We start from the raw sequence: 24,061 nt of genomic DNA, 5'->3' as shown, positions 1-24,061 counted from the left end.
TTTATGACTATAATCCCTGGCTTTGTTTATGGAATGTCAAACCGAATATTGGTAAATTGCCAAATGCACAGTATCTGTATGCTTTTTCATTGTTTCCTTTTGGTCAGCTTCACATTGCGTAGGTATTGCATAAGACATGTTTAAACAAGTGTCAATGTAAATCAATATAATCATTTTCTTTTCATGCTACACCAACACGGAGTATATTTTCAGTTTAAAATGCTTACTTAAAATCACATTTAACTATTTAGTACTTAATTTTATACATGCAAGCTCTCCTATTATGTGATAAGCATTTCTTGGAAATGACCTTTCTTCCTTAAAATAAAGTCACAGTCCAGATTTTTCCTTTCATTACAGTAGGTTTATTTTATTGTGCTTCTTCCTAAACCAGCCATTTGAGCTAGATTAGATTTAAAGAGAACTATTTTAAAACATTCTTTTAGCAATGTATTTATATAATTTGTGTTCATTTTTACTGTGTTGTAAATATAATTATACTTTTAAAGGTTAAATTATATTTCTTAAATTTTTTTTTTTACGTTGAAAATGATTTACACCAGAGATATTTATCCTGATCTGTCATAAATGGGTACAATCAATGTCAAAGCTGTATATAAAGGCTAAGTGTTTCTTGGTAGAGCATTTTAAACCCTTTTATTCATTTGCCTAGAGCTATGAGATTTAGCCAGATATGAAACAGGAGGTGAGGCAGCTATATATAGTGCAGTTTATTTCGTAGATGAAAGAATAGAGTTGGTATGAGCTACGAAAAAGGCAGAGGAGTCTCTGTGGGGTGTTTTCAGCAGCTCTCCAAGGTCAGACCCTTTCGCAGACAAGATCCATGTTTTCTTACAATTAAATCCTCAATAAACCTTAAATCCCCCAATTCCTAAGCCAACTATTCTCTTTTCATTTGGAAGCTACTCTGCTGGCCTTAGGTCATTTTGCTCTCCTAGGCTCTATACATCATTCAATTTATTTTCGAGGGAACTGAGCAAAAAAGCTATATAAATAATTAGCCAAATAACTGAGTTACCCAGGTCCTCGAATTCTATGACTTTTCAGATTCCATGCTGCCAAATATGAAGACAAAGGGGTGGAGCTTTATATTTATTGGCACTTCTTAATGAAGTTAGGCATTAAGCGATAATGGAGTTACTTTTTGTCAACTATTTGGCTTAATTCAATATAAGAGATATTTCATCTACTGTAAATATATATATATGTATTTCACAAAATCTAAACAGGTACACTTATTCAATAAGTATTTACTAAAGGATAGGACACAGGATATTTTCTCTGAGGTTTTGAACCCATTTAGGGGAAGATAATAATAATAACAATATAATGCTGATAGTATTATTTGTTACTACCATTACTGTAACTGAGGACTTATCATGTACCAGGTATTGTTATAAGTAATCAAAGCACCTTAAATTTATATTGTAAAATATTTCTATTATTATCTTATTGTGCAGATATATCCCTGAGGCACGGAGAACATAAACAGTTTACCCAAGGTCACACAGCTAGTCACTTAAGGAACTAGGATAAAAACTCAAGAGAATTTGAATGTAGAATGTGTGCACCAGACCAAGACATACACATTCTAGAAAGTTTCTTTTTTTTCTTAAAGGAAAGATTTAAATAACAATCCAATCAAAGCAAATACAATGTAATTAATTAGCATGGGACTCTTCCATTTCTCCAGTGCTTTTTAGAAGTTTATAAAATGCCTTTCTCCCGTTGTTAGTGTTCATTTTTGAAAAGCTGTCATCTTCAAGCTTAATGTCTAACTTTCTATTATTTGCTCAAAGTAGTTTTTAATTAGGGAAGTGTATGTCTAATATTTTAGTATAAAAAATTTGTCTATTCTTAGAACTCTATCAGTGTCTCTTTGCCTATACAGAAAAGACAAATAGCTCTTTATGAAAACATTCTGAATGATTCTCAAGGATGTATCCTTAGCTAAACTGAGGAGAGTTAGGGAAGAGGGAGGAGTTCCGTGACTCTGGGCAGGTAGCTCAGCCTCACGGCTGTTAGGGTGACTGGTCTGTCACCAAGCCCAGATCGTGACTGGCACCAGGCCAGGCCAGCAAGACAGCTCGGAGACAGCTTCTCTGCACCGCAGAGGCCTTGTCATTACGGGCAGACAGTATGGGGAAGGTGACCCAACTGTACCTCTTAACGTGGATAAAAGAAGTGTTTTGCCTCCAGTCTTGTCTGTTCACCCCTGAATGGAGAGCTAACTAGAGGAAACTTTAAAAATAACTAAGCATAAAACTAAGGCTCCAGATTGGGAGGCAGGGGGCTCAAACAGCATTCAGTTTGTGCAGTCACCCAGGACTCCGTGCTTAGAACGGCTTGTGCTGGGATTAATGCTCTGCTGTCACTGTCCTGGATTTCTTCACTTTGAACAAGGGCCCCACATCTTCATTTTGCACCAGGCTCACAAATATTTAGTTGGTCCTTCCCCTAGTAACGTTAGTGAAGAGCAAAAGAAGAATCTGAAAGTGCCATCTGCATGTTTCTAATTTTAATTGGTAATTAACTTTCCTAGCGGATTCATATGAGAAATAAAAGCAAAAGAATTCTGCTCCCAGCCCAGTACCTAAAAATTGAGAATGATAAAATAGAAACATTCAATGAGGAATTACTCTCCTTTGGTTTCAGTGTGTTTGTTCGTTTAACTTTCAAGCAGAGGTCAGATTATTTTTTAAAGTGATTATTTTCCAACCAGAAACTCATGGCAAAGTCAAATAGCAGGCCGAAGGTGTCGTAATTACCACCTGAGAAACACATCCTCCTGCCACTTACAGGTGTAAGTGCTGCTGCCGGGAACACGACTCAGGCATCCAGCCGCGGTGGCTCTTGCTTCTGTTTCTCCTGGCTTTTCTCTCTCCCCATTATTGTCACAATGACAAGACTTGTTTCCAGCTCCCCACCGGGTCCTGCCTCCCACGGGAGGCTGTTGTCCTCAAAGTCAACTGCCAAAAAAAAACTTGTTAGTACTTGGAAAAGTTGATCTAGATAGACACCTAATTTTATGCGCACACCCAAATGTCATACATTTTAATAAAGGCTGCTGTTCTAAATTTGTAGAGCAGGAAAGGTGACTACATTTTAGAAGCAGAGGGACTTTGCAGTTCGTTTGTGCCATTTATAGCCTTTTAAAATTGTTTTTTTAGTTTTTGCTTTTGTTGTTTGATAAGAAAACTCAGATCAAGAGCAGTAGAAGAATTAGACTAGAACAGTGTAATTAAGGTTTTGCTGGATTTAACGGCAACGTTGAATCTAAAACTCAGGTCTCCTGACTCTTAAGCTCTTAACTATTCTTCCATTACTTTTTTCCTTTAATAATCACTGTAAAAGTTTAGGAGAAAAGGGAATTTAAACTGTCTGTTTATTTGTGCATCATTTGTGCATTTGTTTGTGATCTATTAGAATGTAAGCTCCTTGAAAATCTAAGTTGGGACATTCTCAGTGCTGAGATCAGCACTGCCCAGCTCTGATCTGATACTTGAACAGGTCAGAGAACAATTTCTTTTAGGTAAAAGAAAGGGTTTCTTAAAGGTGACTTGATTATTTCACCACATAACCTTTTGATCTATTGTTTCGTTTCCTAAGTGAATGTGTCCATAAAGAAGGACTATCCTGGTACACAGAATGGTGTATTTCCTGTTCCTACCTAATCATTATTAGTAATTTGGTGCTATATTCTGTGAGGGATGCTAAAATGACATAAACACACTTATCCCCCTTAAAACTTAACCATGTAAATTAATAAACACATTTCTAGCATATATCAGTATGGTCCTACTGGTTTCATTTGAGGTTTAGTAATCCTAGGTCTAGAATAACTCTCTTTGAAGTTCTCTCTGCCCTCTGCCTACATCTGTCAACATTAAAATGATGAAATTAACAATGGTAATAATGAAAATCTCAGAAATTTAGGGAACTTCTCTATCATATTGCACTCTTTCATGTAGCCACAAAGTTGGAAAACAGTATAAGGCAGTTCCTTCTAATAATGACAGAATTTTAAAGTTAAGAGAGTATTTTTGATATGCTCTTATCAAGTATCCTCATTTTACAGATAAAAATATGAAGAACAGGGAAGATAAATTACTTACTTAAGGTGACATAATTAGTGGATGACAGACCTAGAGACAAAATCCAATTTTCTCCACCATTCCCTCCTGTAGTAAAAATGGAGGAGAAAAGTCAATAACAATTGTGGTTACTAATCTGGCTGAAAAGAGCCCTCACCTTTTATTAAGTGTATATCTTAGTGGTTATATTTAGGTTTTGTGGAAGTACTAGATTTCAAAGAAGGATTTGTCTGGCTGACTATTGGTCTCCACACCCTTTCCCTACATACACACCCCTTCTACTCTCTTCTATACCTCAAGCTGGGGTGGTCTCCAACCCTTCTTAGGGGTCAAGTCTTAGGGACATAGCTGAGCTTCATATATTGGTAGGTTGTGAAAGGGCAATCAACTTGAACTAGACTGAGGAAAGCTTAAATATTTATTGTGTCTACTTCCATCTGTTACTAATAAATTTTAGCTACAGAGCCACCAGAAAACCCAGTGAATCTTACCAACTAGAGAATACTTATGCCATAGCATAAACTCTGTTGAAAAGAACTGGTACTTTTACTAAGCTGTACCTTTGATGTAGAACAAATAGCAGTCATGGACCACATCATAGACTCAGATCTTGATGTTCTTCGGCAAGTTCACTCTAGTTCAGCATAATATCATGGGCAAGACAATTTAAGGAAAGGTCACTAGACTGGTGGTCTGGATACCGGGACTCTGCTCTTAAATAGTTGTGATTATGGGAACATCATCCAATTGATTTGGATCTCGGGTTCTTTGTTTGTAGATGGTTCAGCAAACTTCTATATCTCTCATTCCCCTTCTAGTTCTCAGATTCTTTAAAATAGCATTAACTTATCAAGCTGACTTTTGCTCCAGTCTGGTTAAATATCAGCTGTGGTCATTCAGCCGTGTTGTACCTCTCCTTTACCATCTGCAAGTCCTTTTGGGGGCTGTGGAAAGGACACTAGAATGGACATGGAAGGTCTCAAGATCTCAGTCTTAATATCACTCCTTACTGCCTCCGTGACTTAGAGTAATACCTTCAACCTTTCTGAATCTGCTTTTTAAACTAACAAATAGAAAAAAAAACTCTATGACTTAAATAATCCAGTAAGAATCAAGTATAAAATTACATATAAGGCATAACCCCCTACAAACCACAAGGAATGATTGTAATTAAAATGGAAACAATGCTATGGGCTTTCTTTAAGATTTTTTAAATATTGCTTACTATCTTGGTCTTCCTAGACTGCTGTAACTGAGAGGACTGAGAGGCTTCAACAACAGACATGTATTTCTCATGGTTCTGAAGGCTGAGAAGTCCAAGATCGAGTTGCTGGCAGATTTGGTTCTTAGTGAGGGTCTCTCATCCTGGCTTGTAGATGGCTGCCTTCTCTCTGTGTCCTCACATGATGGAGAGAAACAGCTCTCATGACTCTCTCTTCTTATAAGAGTATGAGTCTCGTCGTGGGTCCTGCACCCACATGACTTCATCCAAGCCTAATCACCTCACAAGTGCCCCACCTCCGAATACCATGACATCAGAGGTTAGGGCTTCAACACGAGAACAGTCCATCCATAACACTCACATTAGAGCTGGGAGAAAGACGTTAGTGCCAGTGAGACATATTTTGCTATCCCCAAAGGAAAAAGAAATCTCAAAAAGAATTCAGATAATTAGTGGCTTGACAATAATTTTCCCATTAAAATTCTGACACAGGGACAGATGACTCTCAAATTCAAAATTTCAACAGTTAAGCTATCTCCATTTACCATACATTTCAAATGTCTGTGAGAATGTGAGATTTCAGAAGCATCGTAGAGGTCCTCTAGACCAATCTCCTCACCTTGTAAGTGGAAGTGTTGAGACCACTAGAAGCTGAATGTTTTAGCAAATTGCTGATTTTGGGTGGGTCCAGTACCGAACTGATCTATAGCCTGCCTTTAGTACCAACCGTTTCAGTGGCCCTAGGTAGAGGCGCAGGGTATTGTTTAGAGATTTGTTTCCAGCAGGACTTATGCAGAAGTTGTGTGAGATTCCCTGCCATTGTGATCATTCTGTAGAGCAAGCCGAAAGTCGTGACAAAGGGCAACTTTTCCCCCTCTCCACTGAGACAGGGGTAACCAAGAAGTTGAGTTGCTTGCTAAAGGTCACATTCGCTGGGAGGCAGTATAATGCATGGGGAAACATGCAGGGCTTTGAGTAGGTCTGACCAAGGATGGAACACTTTTCTATCACATTTTAGCTGTGTGATCTTGGGACAAGTCATTTTAGCTTTCTAGGCCCTTTGATTCCACATTTGCAAAATGATCATAATGTAAAGATGAAATAAGTTAATATATGAAGTGCCTGGTACATAATAAGCATTTACCAGCTCCCAACTTCTTTCTTAAGAGCCAATTAAGGACTAACAACCACAAGTTTTAAGTCCCTGTCCAGTGCACTCTCCATTACCCTTCATGTTGCATAGATAATAGTGTTTGGAACTGAGAATATTAAGTGCATTTTTTTTTTAAACCTGTCTTCCAAAGTCAATCTCTCCACATTTTTAATAATGCAAGAAAGGAGCTTGAAGTTGGCCCACAGAGATTTTTAGGAACCAAAGGGTTATTTTTAATTGGATTTTGTGCCTGTTGTTATAAAATCATTGTTTTATAGATGAAGCATTACAATTTTACTGCAAGATCGAGCCCAGAATGGGGTAGAATGATGATATCACCCTTATGCTTCTTTCTCTTGACAAAATACTTTTGAATTAAGAGAATGAGGGGGAAGCTGTTTCAAAAGCACACATTTCTAAGAAAAAAAAAAAAAGCTCTGCCCTATAAAAATAGCTTTAAAATGATGTATTCTCTTTTCAAAGTTCAAAACTAAGAATGGCCCTTGCTGGCAGTAGGATGCCAAGATTCTGCAGGGACACTTTTTCTTCGCTGTTGAAACTGGAAAGAGTCCCTTTGATCCCGGAACTGGCTTTCAACATTTGGTCTCAAAGCATTTTTGCAGTTGTTGAACTAACAGGCTTCCTCTAGTTATTTAGTGATCCATCTCTCAAAACTGCTCTATCTAGACTAGTTTTTTTATTCATGTACCTAGATGTGATTTAACTTCTGTGAAGAAACAAAAAGAGATGGTTTCTAATCTTAATGATGGTTCTGTTTAAAGACCAGTTCCTTCTGCAAAATTCAGCTTACATCACTGGCTGGTTTTAAGCTTCAGAGAAACCCCAACCAAGGAGGACGGAACTTGTACGTCAGTAACATCCTAAGAGAGAAGCCAGGGGGCTGGGTGGATGGCCTGCGGTATTGAAAGCAAACGGCGGTCTCTTGTTGGACAGACTCCTGAGGTCCTTCTAGTACTCGGTTCCCTTATTTATTTTTCTTTCTCCTTTTCTCTCTTCTCCTTGGCCTTTCTGTACATCCGCCTATGATCCTTGGACATTGGCTGGTTTGGCTGCTAGAATTTGGTTGAAGACATTGTGAACCCCACCCTGATCCTGAATCATTTGAAAGTCACCTAACTCAACTCAATGTCATATCTTCAGTTATTTTAGCATACCAAGAAATTCCAGTACCTAAAGAAAACAGAGCAAAGATACATCCCCCCCACCAAAAAAAAAGTATCATTAAAAATGTTTCATTATTTTTTCAGTGAAACATAGTATCAGAGTATTAGCAATGCTTATTTTTTTCATAAAAATTTCCAGTTATATTAAAAGCTATTTTCCATTGCTTTGTTTTTATGTGGTAGAGGGACCTTTGACTAACTGTCATTTCATTAATTTCCACAAAATACTTTCTGAAATAATCTGACTGTCCTAAGCCAATTTAAATTCAACCTGCACAGGTTTACATACGTCCACTTGTGGTTGCTTTCACAGTTGGTTATACTTCTTGCCCTCTTTCTTTTGGTCCTTGGCTGGGATTCACTTCCCTGTATCGCTGTTTGATCTCATTTTTCCCCCTCACACTCAGCATTTGGCCCTTTATTGAGAGTGTTTTTCTTTTCTTTCCTTCACTTCCTAAGAGTCAATACTTTTACCTACACCCATTTTCTGTGCCTCCACTCGACTTGGTTCTTAGACACAACATCCCAGAAGTGTAAGAACTTGGCAAACATTGGAGGTACATGATGTAAAAACAAAGAGCATCCATCACTCAATATGGTACCCAGAGCTGCCTCCTCCCCAGAGTCTAATCAGCCAGATTCCATTCATTGAAAATGGTTAGCTAATGACCCATGGTCAGATCTCTCCCCAAGGTCAGAAGTTTCGTGACTGCTAGTTACTTTATTAGCAAGAAAGTGATAAGTGTAAAATCAGAGAATTCCTTAAAGAGGGAAGCCTGTGTAAATGTGGGAGGGTTCCCAATGCTGTATTGACTGTGCCTATTTATGACAACAGGTATATCCGTTTGTCTCCTATCAGTGCGTAATGTTAAAGATTCTTCTTAAAGTGTCACACCTGAATGTCTGTTAACTTGTCATTTTCCTTGCTTGCTATGACTCTAATGGGCTTGAGAACTCAGCCAGCCAGTCTCTTCTCTCTCTCTTTGTCTCCTTTCTTCTCTCTCCTCTTTCTTTCGTTCTCTCTTCTCTCTCCTCCCTCTCTCTTGCTTTCCCCCTTTCTTTGTCTCTTTCTCTCACTCTCTGTGAGGTTCATTTGCTTGACTGATTCTGAGTGTCCATAATGACTGTTTGGCATATTCTACAGGCAAAGGTCCCGAGACCCTTTTTGCCGGCTATAACCTCAATGATAACGAATGGCACACAGTGCGTGTGGTTCGTCGCGGAAAAAGTTTAAAGTTAACGGTGGACGACCAACAGGCCATGACAGGTAAGCCCCCTGCCCCCATCACCTTTGCTTTCGTTGAAGCTTTAGACTTCACCGTTCCTTGCAGGTGACTTTGCAAACCAAGTGAAGCTGATACACACAGTTAATTTTTTATTCAGCTCTTCCAGCAACGATTAAATTCAATAAGCATCATGTTAAGTGTTTTTTCCTCTCAGATGAGCAACCCTTTTTTGTCATGTTCTTTTCCATTTAATAATTCAAGAAGAAGTTATACTATACTTTAACTTTATGGCTTGATAAATATCTTAGGGCTTCATAAAATATTGAAGTCATTGTTTGGATGACAATTTCTGTTCCGTTTCTTTGCTTCTTATATATTTAGGCGAGGAACGAGTAGCACGTTAGACTTTCTAGTTTCTGGGTAAATTGACAAATATGCTAGTATCCTGTCAGGTGAACCGCTTTTTATTTTAAGCTATCATAGATCATTTTTGGTCATTTAGCTCCATTGGTTCAACTCTAATGTTAAGAATGTCAAGTTCAAATCTCTGATTTGTCGATTCCTCCCCGAGGTGAGCCATATAAAGGTCCACCCCGGAGACACAGGGAAACCAAATGAAAGAGGAGTTGGTGCACCTTTATTCTCTGTGCTGAAAATAACTTCAAGCACATGACCTCCTGGGATATTAGCTCCTTTTTCTTTTTCAGAGAGCATCTTCTGGTTAATTATTTCAGTACAAGGCACACAATGGTCCGTGTGCAGCAGAGAAGTGTCTGTTCTACATTCAGTCTCAAGGGGGTTTCCATACTCAGAGATCAGCTGGCTGTATCAGTGTAGGAATACCCTGCATGGGGTTTTAACTTTGAAGAGATCATTCCTGAGTTCAAATGAAGCAAGCTACCAACTCAAAGATCTCTTACTGTCTTATATTTCATTACCAAAACTTTTTCTGCATGTGGGGGCAAATTTGCTTTGTTTTAGAATCATCTGAAGAGCTTTAAAAGGATCAAATCCTGACTTGACACCACAGAAAGTATAGAAGAAGCCCATTATTTTATATATATATATTTTTTTTTTCTTAAAATTTCTCCAAAGAACTCTAATGCATTTGGTCTGTGGATTGACATTTAAAACCCACTGCTATGCTGCGTTATGTTATTCTATGAGGAAGAAAGTGACACAGAGAGACCTTAGCATAAGCGTTTATTGCCAAGCATGAGAATGTTCTAAAGGAACTGTTGAACTCAGGGAAAGAAGGCAGAATTTTTGTAGGCTTTGGCAGGCATATCTGCTGAAGTTCAGCTAGTTTTGGTCAAGGGCAGTTCTTGGAAGAGGAATGACTTGTCTTTGTAGGTTAGCATCCATTGATTGGACCATCTGGGTTTTCTCAAAAGGGGTAGAAGTGAACAGTTAGGGTCTAAGGTCATGTGCAAGAGTTTGGGAAGAAATAAATGCCAGGGACAAGGACATGTGAGGATCACAGTGGAACATTCTTTAGTCCCTTAAGTGTGTCTCTGATCTCACACAGCCCTATGAAGCAGATAGCAGATATACATCCCCATTTTATAGATGAAGAAGCTGAGGTTCAAAGAGATTAAATGACTTGTTTGTTTGAAATGCCATTATTGTTAACCAGAACTGAGAGAGATCCTAGGGTTTGTTTTTTTTTTTTTTTTAATTCGGTCAATTAAAAAAAAAAGTTTGTTTGCTTTTTGACTCAGGTTTCACTTATTTATGTTTATTACTATCCTAATAAATGCATGACACTATGATGTGTACTCTCCCAGACATCATATCATTTTATGAGGATAATACATAAACACAGCAAAATCACACAATAACTGACCATCTAGGGTAGTACATGATAGACTAATGGTTGAACAAACAATTCATGTTCTTGGGGTTCGGAAGAGACGTTGAGGACCTTGGTTTCAGGGATAGTTTAAAGCAGTAGATGATATTTAACTAGGCTGTAAAGAAAGAATAAAGCAGATGATGATAAAAGTATGTGAGTGAGCATTCCACACAGGGAAGAATGGCTTGGATGGGGCCAGGCAGACAAACTAATGTTCAGGGAACAGAGAAGGTTTGTTTTGTTTCATGTGACCATGAAGTGGTTGACACAGCTTGAATGGTCTTTGGGGACCAATAGTTCAGTGCTCCGGGTGAAGGAGTTCATATTTTATGGACTCCTAGGCAATTGGAAGTCGCTGCATTTAAGCTGGAAAACAAGCTGAGAGAATACTTTTTGAGCAAAATGAATCCTGAGCAGTATACTAGATGCTTCAGGATGTGAAGTAGTAAGTCCTGAACAACAGTGGATCAAGAAAGTGTAGAAACAAAAGACTAGTGCAACACATTTTTTGTTGTTGTTGAAGTACAGTCAATTTACAACGTTGTGTTAATTTCTGGTGTACAGCCCAGTGATTCAGTTATACGTATATAAATATTCCTTTTCATACTCTTTTTTATTATAGGTTATTACAAGATATTGAATATAGTTCCTTGTGCTATACCATAGGAACTTGTTTTTTATCTATTTTATATATAGTAGTTAGTATCTGCAAATCTCGGGCTCCTAATTTATCCCTTCTCACCGCCTTTCCCCCCTGGTAACCATAAGTTTCTTTTCTATGTCTGTGAGTCTCTTTCTGTTTTGTAAATAAGCTCATTTGTATCCATTTTGTTTAGATTCTACATATAAGTGATCGTATGGTATTTTTCTTTCTCTTTCTGGCTTACTTCACTTAGAATAATGATCTGTAGGTCCATCCATGTTGATGCAGATGGCATTATTTTATTCTTTTTTATAGCTGAGTGTGTGTGTGTGTGTGTGTGTGTGTGTGTGTGTGTATAAAACAACTTCCTGATCCAGTCATCTGTCAATGTTCTGTGAAAGTTTTATTTAGAAATCTGAAATTATTTCTAAAGTAGAAGAATGCAAAGAACACTGGTATGCCTTCCTATTGTGTGTTATTCTATTTGCTTTGACACCTTTACTCTCTCTCATTTTTTTCCTTAACCAATTGAAGATAAGTTACATACTTAATAGTCCTTCACCCTAAACACTTCAGTGTGCATTTTCTAAAAATAGGGATACCCCTTTACATAACAAAGTAAGAGTTACCAATGTCCGTAGATTTGTAATTAATACAGTATATTTTATCTGTTCTCTCATCCCTTTTTCCCGTTTTGTCAGTTGACCCAATGTTGTCTTTTATAGCATTTTTGCCTCCAGCAGAGCATGCAGCCGAGGGTCAGATATTACATTTAGTTTTCATGTCTCTTTGGCTTCCTTTAATCAAAAACAGTTCCAAAGATTTTCTTTGTCTTTCAGGACATTGACATTTTTAAAATATATATAATCCTCCCACCTTTTACTTGATGTTAAATCCCTCTTTGTCTGATGTTTCCTCATGATTAAATTCAGGTTTTCCGTTCTTGAATGAAATACCACATTGTTGATGGTGTGGTCTTCTTACAGGATCCCATCTGGAAGTAAATGATGTCCATGCTCTTGACTCACGGTTTTAACACTTGGTTAGCATGTTGCCTGGCTTTTCCACTGTATGAATAGTATGTTTTTCTTCATTGCAACTAATAAACTGTCTGTGGAGAGACATATATTAAGACAATGAAAATGTCCTGTACTTCTTCAAACAATTGCCCTAGCTGTATCATCCACTGAGACTTCTACCTGATTCTCCAGCACAGTAGTTACAAGGGATTATTTTCAAACTCCATCACTCTTTGTACATTTATAGTCAGCATTTAGCATTCCTACTGTAAACAAGAGCTCTCCCTTCTTTCTCTTTCTTCTCTTTTGTTTTTCATGTCTTTCCCTTTCTTTTCTTTTTCTTTCCCTCTTTCCCCTCCCTTCACCCTCCTCCCTTCCTTCCTTTCTTATTGTTAGGGGCCCATACATTTCTATTTTCAAATAGTTTATAATTACTTTACTTAGTTATTTGGGGGCTCAAAATGTCCCAGTTTGGGCCAGTGTGAGTCCCATGAAGTTGGTCTCTGTGATCTTGTGACATGTCTCCACCCAAACTTTTTTTTTTTTTAGCACTTCCTCACTTTCTGACGTAACAGGATATTTTAGGCACAACTTTTACCTCCCATGCCCCAGCCCTGGAATCAGCCATTTACTTTCCATTTAGTAGAGAATGAACTTATATACCAAGATCTAGGTGGCTGGTATGCTCAGTGCTAGTGGAGAGTGTGCTTTGTGACTCTTTCAGAAGGCTAAGATAGGAGATATATCCAAGTATATACACAGACACCTGCACACACACGTTCACATAAACATGCCTATACACACATTTTAGAAACCATCAGTTCACACTAGCACTTTTGTAATCTATAGCGCTGTTTCTTGTGTTCATCTCCCATGTTTTCATATCCCTTCTTCCACGGTGGAATCTTGGCTCCCAGTGATGTCATTTTCTCATTTGCCCAATGCAGTAACACGTCTACAGTAGTTTCACAATTGCTTTAAGTTGCTCAGGCCACCACAAGCAATAAACCGACTAAAAGCTGTTCAGGATTAGTCTGCGATTCTTCTCATCCCTTACTGCCTAAGACTCAATGTATGTAGTCAAATGCTAAGTTTATAAATAACTTTGATTAGTTCCTTTCTTCTTTTTTTTCTTCCTCTTCCTTCCTTCCTCTCCCTTTGGGGTAGTTATAATATTCATTAGAAATACGATTGATTTTTAATTCAGTTTAGTTTTTTTCCTTTCCCATTTTTTGTATTTAATTACAGTTGTGTATAGAATATTAGCTTGCTTTTAAAATCAGTGTAGCACATTTTTGAATTAAGAAGTGATGAATAGAGTGTGAAAGTGATTAGTGTAACAGAAAATTCCAGGAATGTTTCTTAAATGCATTGCCATCTAATTTTCATTTAAAAAATGTAAGCTGTATCTTTTCAGTTGCATAGATTCTTACCAAACTTCTAAATGAATAGTTATATTCTATGTTAGTGAGTTTCCTTCTTCAGCTTCCAGTGAATATAACATTCCTTTATTTACGTAAATGGTCATGCATTTATCTCCCACCAGCAACCGTAATTTTAGAAAGCAGAATGAAAAGATACTTATATAGACGTAGGAACAAATAAATGATGGATTCAAAGGGGAACTCAGAAAGAATTGACTCTGTCGGGGAGTTATTCCTAAGGTAACATCACGTGTTTCCACACTTCTGCTCCCGAGCATGGACTGCCTCTGCATGGTGATGTCACCCGTATCTCCTTGGCTGGTTGATTTTGAGGACCCTGGCACCTAAGTCCTCATTAGGAATTCATAAGCCATTGCTGAGGTCTGGCTTATGATCTGAAAGAAAAGGAATTCCTTTTTAAAACTGCCAACTTTGGAAGGCAAATACATTCCAACATGTTTGTTTAGCAGATTTTTTCCCAGCAGGTATTACTAAGATTATAATATGGGTCTTAGTCCACCCCAAGTCAAGAGTGCAAGAAACGGCATGTTTCTTAACGGTCTTTCTATCAGTTTACATCAAACTTGAGGGCTTTCTTCTGGGTTTACAGGATGTTTAATCATAGGCACGGGGCCCCCACTCCCACCTTCACGCTGGATCGTGCAGAAGCTCCTGTTGGCTTCTGTTTTCCCTGGTTCTCACCAAAAAGACAGGTTTCTAAATTTGTCTTTTGGATTGCAAGAAGCCTGCTGCTCTGGTCCTAAGTGAGGCAGAGGGTCCTTGCTGACTTCTGCAGCCTAAGAGCTCTGGTCAAGTTCACCTGTGTTTATCTCAGTGACTCTCTCTGAACCCCTCAACCTGACCAGAGATCCGGGTGCTGGCACTCAGTCCCCCTAAGTCCCACCAGAGTTCATCTCTCCCCTAGTTGGTGGTAATCTCCCCTCTAGTTCAGCCCTCATATGCTTTCTGCTCACTTTTTTTTTTTCCTTTCTGGAACACCTCACACACTAGGCCTTCAGAAAAGATTGGAAGAGGGATTGTTTTCCAGAAAGTCATCTTCCACTCTCTGCCAGGAAAACGCCTTTGAGGCAAAGTGCTACAGGGACTTGGCTACTTTCTCAGAATGGAAGGAAGAACAGAATACAAACTAGCATTTCAGTAAGGTAGCCTGCCACTTACTCTTTCTCCAAACTGCCAAGGCCTTAGAGCAGAAATTAGATTCTGTCCTCTGTTCTGTGGGAGTTGAAATGTTTTTCAGTTGTGGAAACCAACTTGCTGTTTCTCAGAATTTAAAGATGAGTGGGAATATAAACTGCATAAACACTGGTGATTCACCCAAATTGTGCATTCTGCCCCCAGTACTCCACCCCACCTCCTTCCTTCCCCCAGCTCCCAGCATCTTGCTGCTCAGAGCTGAAGACAACATTTTGTTTTTGTTTTTCACAGTAATTTACCTTCATGAGTTTCATCAGGGTGATTCACATTTGGGGAATTATGTTTTGCCATAGATCTCCTGGAAGTCAACCATCCATAAGAATACAAAGTCAGCCTTGAGTTATATAGCGTAGAGGAGGTTTCCAAAGACAGTGCTGGAACCTCGCCATCGAGGCTTCATTCAGAATGGGATTGTTTTCAAACACTCTAGTGGCCAAATGAAGTCAGCCATGAATCAGGAAAGCAATCAGGGTATCTTATGAAATTTTGCGGCATGTCAGAAATCAGCTGAACAGGAAAAAATTGTTAAAGGAAACTCCTGCATACTTTTCATGCAAAGCCCTACATTTGACTGCATCTGTAAATCAGCGTTGTATATACACATTAAGTCCCATATCTGTTGAGCCCAGGACAGTACACACTCAGATCATCCTTGGGAATGTCCGCACCTCACCTGGGCTGATGAGGGTGAGCAAAGAAGCCGAAGAAGGGAGAGATTCCCCAGGGCTCAGATTAGAAAGAGTTCTGCATACTCAGTGGGATCCCCCGTGGGGAGTCCTTGGGTTTCAACGTATTGCTTAGTCCATCTAAAAAATCTGGAGTTGTGTGTGTATGTTGATGTGTGTGTCCTTCATTAAACACTGTTCACCATGTGTCCGGTTATCCAAGCCTGGAAGCCGGCATCCTCATTATTTCCTTCTTCCCCGTCATTCTGTACATATTAGTAAAGCCTGCATATTCTGTCTGCAAAATTATCTTATTTTGTCAATTTTTTCCATTTCTTCTGTCGACACTTTATTTGAGATTGTCTCTAAGCCATTATATCCACATCAGAGAGATTAAATACACACACACAGACTCATAGCTTACATCTGCCTAAAACCCTTCAATAGCTCCTCATATAATCAGAAGACACTGTGATATCTGACCCCTGACTCCTCTTCCCATCCTATCTGAGCCACTAACCTCACTTACTCATGACTCTCCAGCCACACTCTTAGCTCTTTCTCAGCCAAGAGCCTCTGCTCATCTGTTTCTCCCTCCTGGAATCCACCTCCCCACCCCTGTTCTTCAGTTCTTAGCATGGTTCTCTCTTTCTCTTTTTTTTTTTTTAACTTAATTTAATTTACTTTTTTAAAACTGAAGTATGGTCAGTTTACAATGTTGTGTCAATTTCTGGTGTACAGCATAATAATTCAGTCATACATATACATGCATATGTTCGTTTTCATATTCTTTTTCATTGTAGGTTACTACAAGATTTTGAATATAGTTCCCTGTGCACTACAGTATAAACTTGCTGTTTATCTATTTTATATATAGTAGTGGCTTTTTGTTTTTAATCCTTCAAATTTCACTTAAACATCAACTCAGCCACTTCTACCCCCATTTCGTATTTACCAACACAACACCCCATTCATCAAATTCATGGCATTTTTCTGAGTTTTATTGTTATATATTTAATTTTCTTAACTGCTTTCGTCTGCCTTCCCCCAGTAGACCATGCATTTTGTGAAAACAGGAGCCAAGTCTGTTCCTCTCAGTATTATTTCTTACTTGCTGGATACAGCACTTGACTCATACATATACCACATACTCGTAATAACTTCCCATAACTGTAAGTGAATTAACAAGTGGATATAAGGCTGGGGAGAGGGGGTTGTTTTGTTCTGCAGCAGCAGTTTAACCCCATTCAGAACAAGGCTCAACATAAAATAGCAGACCCTGCTGTCTGTTTTGGTAATAAACGATTTGGTTTAGATACTGAGATTTCTCTGCAAACATACCACTCAGGCGGTTGTTTCTTACTGGAGATTATCATCAACCTGGATACCCCAGACACTTTGATCGGAGGCCTTTTGCTAATTCTGAATTCTCCTTTCCACTAAATCTCTGGAGAAGACAATGCATTTTTAAATAAGTGGAGCCTTAAAAATATTTCTCCTTCGAGGTCCTTTTTTTTTTTCTCTCTTAATTTAGGTATATAATAGCAGAGGTGGCTACATTGCTGACAGTGGATTAAACACTGGAATGAATTCTGAGGAAAAAAGAATTTTTCAAAGGCAGCAGTTAATGTTTCCTTAGCCAGTGGATAATGGCTTTTAGGTGCTAATTCTCCCCCATGAGCGAGCTGATCTGCCATTACTGTCAATGCGATTTATAGACGCTTATTAAAGGAGGAATGGGCTCTTGAACACGGACCGTCGTGATTTTTCTTGTAACTGGGCCGTGGTTGCTTAATACTGCTTAACTACTTTTTTATTATTTATGCTCCGCACACATAGTCTATTCCTTTGAGAAAAGAAAACAGATGTTACGTGTTATTTTTATCACTGAAACCGCTCAGTCCTGCTGAACAAAATGTGCTTCCCTAATGCAGAGCTGCCAAGACCTTGACGATTTGGAGTCATCTTTAATTTTAAGTATTAGAAATATTTTTTTCCTGGATATTCCGTTACTATCAGTTGGTTCCTTAATGGAGCTTTTAAGAAGAAACATGACAGTTTCAGGATCACGGTGGGTTCACTGAGTTAAGACTCAGATTTTAACATAAGAAAAAAGATAAAATAAGCAACAGAAGGAGACATAAATGCCCAACTGATTTTTTTTTTAGCTTTGCATATTCTTCATTCCATATAGCTTGTTAATTCAGTGTCTCTAGAGATTTCTGTCTGAAAATTATTAAAGGCTAATTTTATTTGCTACCAAAGAGGTAGTTCCAGACAGAGTAAGTAGTATTGAGGTCATTGAACAAAGGAATTGAAGAAGGGGAGAAAACTGATGTCATAGGAGAAACCAGAATTGCTAAGGATTTAATAGTATTTTTGCATGGGAGAAACAAGAGGGAGGCATAGTGGGGACAAGGGAGGAGAGACAGCTGTTTACAGTGGTATTCTTTTGTATTAAAAAAATCACATTTGCAGAGAAGGAATCAGAACAAACTAATAACTGAAAACAGTCCAGGGATGACAGGACTGCCGTTGCCAAGATCAAGGGACTAGTAAAGAGGTGTGAAAATTAAGTAGAGCTAAGTACAGCTCAGGGGAGAGTTTTCTACACCAATGAGTTTATTAGCATCATAATCAATTTAGTATGCAGGGAGTTTTTCTTGCATAACAAAAAGTATGACTTTTATGATCTACTTACAGGCCTTCCCTTTAAAATGCCACCTAGTATTTTATTGTCTTGAGTTAAAGAAATGGAAATCTATCAGACTGGTTGGAGGAGGGGTGTTCAATCTTGCATTACACCCAGAAAGAAGATTCCATGCATTTTCTCAGGGGCTGATCCTGGGATTGGCTCTAATTAATATTTTCATTAATGTCATGGATGATGGGACAGGGTAAGCTCAATGCATTTTCCAATTATGCCAAATTGTTTAGTGGCACTAGCACCTGGAAGAACTTGATTGCAATTTAAATGACCTTTTTGAGTTTCTGAGGAAAGTGAGTGACAGTTTAATTAGACAAGAACAAGATGCTGGGAGCGAATCACTAGCAATGATAAGAGTATTTTACACTGTGCTTTAGAAAACATGCTCACTGAGATCTTTGTTCACTTTGACTTCAGCCCTGCAGGTAGGTACAGTTATCACTCTGGAGGTAAAGATGGGACTAGATTGGCTTTTAATGGGGGTGGTGGAGAAATATGGCCGATGAACAGGGATGGGTTCACACTAGAGTGTTTAAAGATTATACCTTTTGGTGACATGGACTAATTTTACTGGAATTCTCAAAATTGGGCATGTCTTGAACTGGTGTACTGTGCTCCATTTAGGTATCCAAAACATAAGTGCAAGGAAAGTGGCAGAGGTCCAGAAGAGAGCAACAGAAAGTCTACCATGATCAGGAGAGCCCTGGTTCTAGGAATGACTGGGAATGATTCATACAGAAAAGGGAAGAAGAAAAGTACATAATTAATTTCAAACACATTTTCATGGTTCATTATTAGAAGAATAGTCCGCAGCTCTTCATTATTTCTATGGGAATAGGAAAATATGCAGTTACTTTTTGTTTTCTTGAAGCACATTCTTTATAAAGCAAAACATCACATCCCCATGAAGCTGTGCTGTCTGGCTTTCTACTGGGATGATTTAGGGCAGTCATTGCCCCTAATCCTTCTCCCTTCCTTTCTTCCATTCCTTCCTCCCCTCCTTTCTTTTCCTTTCTCTCCCCTCCTCCTTCCTACTTTTTTTTCCTCCCTTCCTTCCTTCATTTCTTCCTTCCTTTATTCTTTCTTACACCTTTAAAAAAATTCTGCAGCTTTAGTTAATGAAGATCATTTTTGTTAAGGCTAAAATTTGGACAGAGATTAAAACTTGACCTAAGAAAGTTTTATTATTTAATTCAGCTTCACCCTGTAAGGTCATTTCTCTGTTTTTACTGTATATATAGCTGAATATCAAGGAGGTATGTGGATCCTTGCATTTTAAAATGTGAGATACAGTTATGGAAGCCTAAAGCTGAAAGTGCCTTTCAGATGCAGAAAATAATAATACGTTATCTTCCCTTTCAGGGCAAATGGCAGGGGATCATACGAGGCTGGAGTTTCATAACATAGAGACTGGCATCATCACAGAACGGCGGTATCTGTCTTCTGTTCCCTCCAATTTCATTGGCCACCTGCAGAGCCTGACTTTTAATGGGATGGCGTACATCGACTTGTGTAAAAATGGCGACATAGATTATTGTGAGCTCAATGCCAGGTTTGGCTTCAGGAACATCATAGCAGACCCTGTCACCTTCAAGACCAAATCGAGCTATGTTGCCTTAGCTACGTTGCAAGCCTACACTTCTATGCATCTTTTTTTCCAGTTCAAGACAACATCCCTAGATGGACTAATTCTATATAACAGTGGGGATGGAAATGACTTTATTGTGGTTGAATTAGTTAAAGGGTGAGTATAGGTCCATTCAATGACAAACAAAGAAAACTTTGGGAAAATGAACATGAGTTTACAAAATTACACATTAAACTGAAGAAGGTGGAGGGGAGTGGTTTGCAAAGAATGCTTTTGTTTACATCACTTCTTAGGTATCTTACAAAGTTAATAGGGATTCAGCACAGTTTTTTTCTACCTACATTTCCATATACAAGGTACAAATAATGCCCAGTTCCAATTTATTGTAGGTATTCTATTCTATTCTATTCTAGTCTTACTCTTCAAATGTGGATTTCTGTACTGTGCACACAGTAATTCTACAAAAGAATTTCTACACATTTGTAGTCTAATTTGTTAAGTTAAATAGCTAATTCATGCAACCAGTTTACTTCAATTCCACAAAATCCCATTTAGCTGAAGCTTAATTCTATGCCAGAGTTTCTTAAAGAATTTAGAAATAAAGATTTTTTAATGACATTTCATTGAAAATGTGATGAAAATTTGATGTATTTTCATTGATTTAGGTATTTATTCATTCAATTGGCGAATGTCATTGTACATTTATAATCAACTAGATAATGCGCCAAACACTAATTACATACATACATATACCTTCCTTGCCACTCCTGTGCACATCTCAGATTCCACCAACCCTGAGCCACACAGACGCACACAACCTGAGGGGATACAGGTGAACATGTAAATTTAGCAGAAAAGCACTACAAAGTTTCCTAGAATGGTCTTGTGCAAAGGTTCAGGAGCGTCTTCAGGGAAGCTGGGAAAACACGTGCGTCAGGGAGAGGGTGCCTGAGCTGAGTCTGAAGGCTCACTGCTCATTCCCCTTATCGAAACAGGCATTCGGGATGGATGGAAGCAGGTGCACGAAGCTGAGAATTGCCAGTTCATTGTGGTTGGCAAAGGATGGAGAGAGTGGTGGAAATGGAGAGTGGGTAGTGAAAGATACGTACCTTCCAAAGTCATGTAGTGGAATGCAGACCACAATTTTAACAATGTTTATCACTCTTCCCTGTATTGAAGACAATGAATAATCCTCCTTGCTGAAACAGAGTGGCACCTCTTACCCTCTTGTTAATTGAGCTTCTACACGACTCACCCTCCTGACTTCTAGCGAGGGGGCAACCACCTGAACAAAAGATCTCAGTGTTGACATCTAGCTGGACTCCATCAAAAATTCAAAAAGTGATGGCACTTTCCCACCTTTGCTTTTTTCCCAGGTACTTACATTATGTGTTTGATTTGGGAAATGGTGCTAACCTCATCAAAGGGAGCTCAAACAAACCTCTCAATGACAATCAGTGGCACAATGTGATGATCTCCAGGGACACCAGCAACCTCCACACCGTAAAGATTGACACGAAAATCACCACGCAAATCACCGCGGGAGCCAGGAACTTGGACCTCAAGAGTAAGTGCACGAGGTCAGAGTAGCAGGCAGGAGCCCACGTGGTCTCCTCCGCTCATGTGGCACATCCTTTACTTTGGGGGGTTGTGTGCACACGTGCACACACGCACACGTGCACGCACCTTCTGCAAAGACTGACCAGAATTTCATTTCCAGCATGTAATTAATAATACAACACACAAACCTCTGTTCCCCCTTTAATGTGGGAGAAACATTTATTTTTAATAGCAGCTCAGAACATGCAGCACCTAAGAATGCATGCATGATTAAAATTTAAAGAGTGAGAAAAACATATTCTTAGTCTTGATATTATAAAGAAAAGTAGGCATTTGCAAGTTTGTTTAGTCCCAACAGTTTTCAGTCGATTTGAAGTCAAGATAACCAGATACCTAATGAATTTCCTGTAGAACTTCACTGGTTTTCTTTTCTTGGTGAGATTTCCTAGATACCTACAGATTCTCCAACTAACAGGGGTCTGAGTCTGGCTAATAACCCGTGTGTCCAAAGGTGATTCCTTCCCAAGCCCCACAAACACCAGTGGGAATGTTCTTTCACCAACTGCTAAGAAAACCTTAACAGACTTTTTCCTTCCTTACTGGTACTTGATTTCTCAAGTGAGAAAGACAAAATGCTTAGAAAACATGTCAATAAGTGGCAATAATAAGAGCCATTTCTATCTGAATGGTCTTCGCGATTCACTAAAAGCATACCCGCATATCCCATCTCATTTAACACGACAGCCAGACAAGACATTATTAGCATTTTCTTGTGCATGCAGGAAATCTGAGCCTTGACTGGCTTGCCCGGGGTCAAAACAACTGCTTCAGCAGAGCAAAACGTCACCCCAGTTCTGACAAACGCCCCCTCCTTTGGTCCTTCTGCTCTGTCCTGATGCATTTCAAAGCCCCGCAGGAATCACTGTGGTCACATTTTTTGCTTCCCAAGAGCTGTTCATTTATATTAATGTGATCTTTCCCTTTGATTTAAAAGATAAAAACACAGGAGAGTTAGGGGACTGGAAGGAGAAAATCCAACAGAATTCTTTCTAGAGAAAAATGTTTTTTCTAAGTAAAGTGAAGGAAGAAAGAAAGGTGTTTCACTTTCTGTAACTGCAGAATATATTTGCAATCCTGATGCTGTATTTGTCCAACACACAGAATGTGTGCTGGTGGCTGTCTCCCTTCTCTCTGAGTGGGGCTTCTTGTTGACTTCAAAGAGAGCCTGTTTAGGCCCACAAATCTAATAGCTTAGCTCAGAAAGTAAAATGAGATTCAAAGGAAATGCTGTTTAACAGGCTAAACCTCTTTCTTCTCTCTGACTGAAGTGAATGGAGTGCATTTTCTGTCCCTGTTTCGGGGGTGCCCCTGTTTTGCACAGCGGGCTCTGGTGGTAGTTGTCAAGGAAAAGGAGAGATGGTGACACTAAGTGTGCTGGCCCTGCTAGCCACCAAAACTGAAGTGAAATGGGGTCCTGTTCCCGTAGGGAGAGACCTCAGTAGGAGTGAATGAACGTCACTGGGGAACCAGGGATACTGAGTGGGTGACTGAAATGGCTGGAAAGGAAGCAGTTCCTGGTTGGTTGAAGTAAGTGACACTCACAGACTGTCAGTGAGGGAACAGAGAAGCAGTGCAAGCAGTGGGTTCTGTGTCCCTGGACAGTTAGGGCATTGTCTCCTGAGAGGTCAGTGTTTGCTTATTGTCCATTAAAAAATCACAGTGAGGGTACTTGGACATAGTTTGGGATTCTTTTTGGTGGTTGAGGGGACCATTAGAAACCTAGGAAACCCTCAAGGCTGATTTTTATTAAATGCTCAGTGTTTCATGATTCTGAATATGAGAGGCTTTATCCATGATAAAATCTAAAACCATGAACTGAAAATAGCATGTATTTATTTATTTATTTATTTATTTATTTATTTATTTATTTATTATTTTATTTATTTATTATTTTATACATAAACATTTTTTATTGAGTTATAGTCATTTTACAGTGTTGTGTCAAATTCCAGTGTAGAGCACAATTTTTCAGTTATACACGAACATACATACATTCATTGTCACATTCTCTTTCGCTGTGAGCCACCACAAGATCCTGTATATATTTCCCTTTGCTACACAGTACAATCTTGTTTATCTATTCTGCATTTTGAAATCCCAGTGCCTTCCCATCCCCCGTCCCCCTGGCAACCACAATTTTGTATTCTATGTCTATGAGTCTGTTTCTGTTTTGTATTTTTGTTTTTTGTTTTTGTTTTTGTTTTTTAGATTCCACATATGAGTGATTTCATATGGTATTTTTCTTTCTCTTTCTGGCTTACTTCAGTTAGAATGACATTCTCCGGGAACATCCATGTTGCTGCAAATGGCGTTATGTTGTCGATTTTTATGGCTGAGTAGTGTTCCATTGTATAAATATACCACTTCTTTATCCAATCATCTGTTGATGGACATTTAGGCTGTTTCCATGTCTTGCCTATTGTAA

The 24,061-nt window shown here is 38.8% G+C and overlaps 1 protein-coding gene across 29 annotated transcripts in view; it reads left to right on the top strand.

Moving 5' to 3' along the window:
* NRXN1 (neurexin 1) overlaps nt 1-24,061 on the top strand; it is a 1,021,444-nt gene that overhangs the window by 472,108 nt on the left and 525,275 nt on the right. For all 29 annotated transcript variants that reach the window (XM_032497501.1, XM_032497499.1, XM_032497527.1 and 26 more), the window contains 3 exons: nt 8,819-8,941; nt 19,791-20,172; nt 21,393-21,583. In XM_032497501.1, coding sequence (XP_032353392.1) covers nt 8,819-8,941; nt 19,791-20,172; nt 21,393-21,583 — 696 coding nt within the window. The remainder of the gene's footprint in view (nt 1-8,818; nt 8,942-19,790; nt 20,173-21,392; nt 21,584-24,061) is intronic.

Source organism: Camelus ferus, chromosome 15, assembly GCF_009834535.1.
Source record: "Camelus ferus isolate YT-003-E chromosome 15, BCGSAC_Cfer_1.0, whole genome shotgun sequence".
NCBI classification, from domain to species: domain Eukaryota; kingdom Metazoa; phylum Chordata; class Mammalia; order Artiodactyla; family Camelidae; genus Camelus; species Camelus ferus.
This window is presented reverse-complemented; position numbering and strand designations above follow the sequence as displayed.